Source organism: Neophocaena asiaeorientalis, unplaced genomic scaffold, assembly GCF_003031525.2.
Source record: "Neophocaena asiaeorientalis asiaeorientalis breed wild unplaced genomic scaffold, Neophocaena_asiaeorientalis_V1.1 scaffold963, whole genome shotgun sequence".
Taxonomy (NCBI): domain Eukaryota; kingdom Metazoa; phylum Chordata; class Mammalia; order Artiodactyla; family Phocoenidae; genus Neophocaena; species Neophocaena asiaeorientalis.
Window position 1 is genome coordinate 27,661 of NW_020175056.1, and position 1,830 is coordinate 29,490.

At 43.3% G+C, this 1,830-nt stretch overlaps 1 protein-coding gene across 1 annotated transcript in view; it reads right to left on the reverse strand.

Annotated features, from left to right (window-relative positions):
• Positions 1 to 1,830, reverse strand: part of ACP3 (acid phosphatase 3) — a 28,367-nt gene continuing 26,537 nt past the window's right edge. The window contains 1 exon segment of the mRNA XM_024764022.1: positions 1 to 190. Within this exon segment, the coding sequence (XP_024619790.1) occupies positions 1 to 190 (190 nt within the window).

The following is a 1,830-nucleotide window of genomic DNA, read 5'->3' on the forward strand; positions in this document are numbered from 1 at the left end:
CTAATCCATAGCGTCCTCAGTACCTTCATGGTTGCTTATGGCACACTCTGTGGACCAGTCTTGGGGGATCACCGGGGCAACCAGCTCAGCAAACTTTGTCAGAGGGTAGCTGGGGGTGCAGCCAGGCAGCATGAGGGGATGTGGTTCATGCTGCGTCTCATTCCGATAGTACATCTCTATGAAGTACTCCCTGGTGGAGGAAGGTAGAGGAACAGGAGGAAAGACCTCTGTTAGTTCTGTGTTGTTGGACTGCCATTGAATTTCTTTCTACTTAGCCTGTACCATGTCAGCTGAAGGACTAGTGGAAAAGTTTATGGGAATGAGTAGATATTAGCCAATTTAGCTGTGGGAAGAGGGGGACTGGGGCAGGTGGGCCAGATTGGGAGGGTGGAAATGGGAGGGCTGGTTTGTTAGATGACCAGGGGCATGTGAGGCAGGGACTGGGATGCTTAGTCAGAGAAGGAGCTGAGGGGCAATGGTTGGGGGAGTTGGGGGTGATTTGGTGAACCTTCAAGTAAGAAGTGGGGCGCAGGTGGGTTGTTGGGTTTTTTCTCCTATTCTCTCTCTTTCATGCTTCACATTTGCTCTTTCCTTTTCTTTTTCCTCTCTCAATATATCTTTCAGTCTTCCCCCTGAATGAATGTATCTTCCTTCTCCTTAACCAGGCCAGAAACATGGAACTGAATAACATATGTGCTTGAATATACAGCAAAACTTATAAAAATGATACCTCAGAAGGAGCGGGTGGGTGTGTATTCGAGTCCTTACATTTGCTCGTGTTGAGGAGGGCTCTCTCACCACTTTATTTTTTAAAAAAATACACTGTTTAGGGAAGGACCACTGGCCCAAACCAACCTTGTAAAGCTAGTACAAGCTGCCTATGGAAGTCATTTGCCAAAGAGACAGGAGAGAAATTCAAGTATAGTAACCTCACAACTGCAACTTTTGGATGTTGTTATAAACAAGCCTTTCAAATAAATCACTTTAAGAAACCATATAAACAGTAGTAACCACAAATATTCATTTATATGTTTCTAAAAACTTCCCTAATATTATATGAATGAGCACTTATATCTTGGAATAACTTTTTCAGTGACAGTATCCTTTATATCATGATAATACGGCAAAGATGACTAATAGTCCATCAAAATTCATGATTCTCTTTACATAGAATAAAGTTACAGCTGAGAAGTGAGTACACTGCCCAGACTCCCTTGCAGTCAGGAGGCACCAAGTGACTAATTTTAGCTAGTATCGTAGAATGTAAGTAGAAGTGACATATATCCCTTCAGGGCTGAGGTGCTTGCTAAGCAGATTGTCTTCACCACCCTCTCATTCTTTCCTACAAGCTCTCTGCAGGTGAGCACAGCACTCTAGAAAAATGTAGGTCCAAAAGATGGAATCCTGGGTCCCCAAATCACCATGTGTGAATCACACCATGGATGAGTCACTTCCTATTGGCCAGGAACATCTGCAGTGGACTGTTAGATGAAAGACAAAGAAATCTCCATTGAGTTAAGCGTCTGAGATTTGAGGCTCATCTGTACAGCAGCCAAAATTACCCTTATTAATTAATATATTTGGAAAACATTTTTAGGGGACTCAAAATTGGCTCCGGTGGTAAAGACACAAGTAAAGGTGCATACAAAGAGTTTGAATAAAAGTGTTTCATAAAATATGAAAGTGAGGGACTTCCCTGGTGGCACAGTGGTTAAGACTCCATGCTCCCAATGCAGGGGGCCTGGGTTTGATCCCTGGCCGGGGAACTAGATGCCACATGCGTGCCGCAACTAAGACCCGGTGCAACCAAATAAAAAAAAAAAAAAAAAA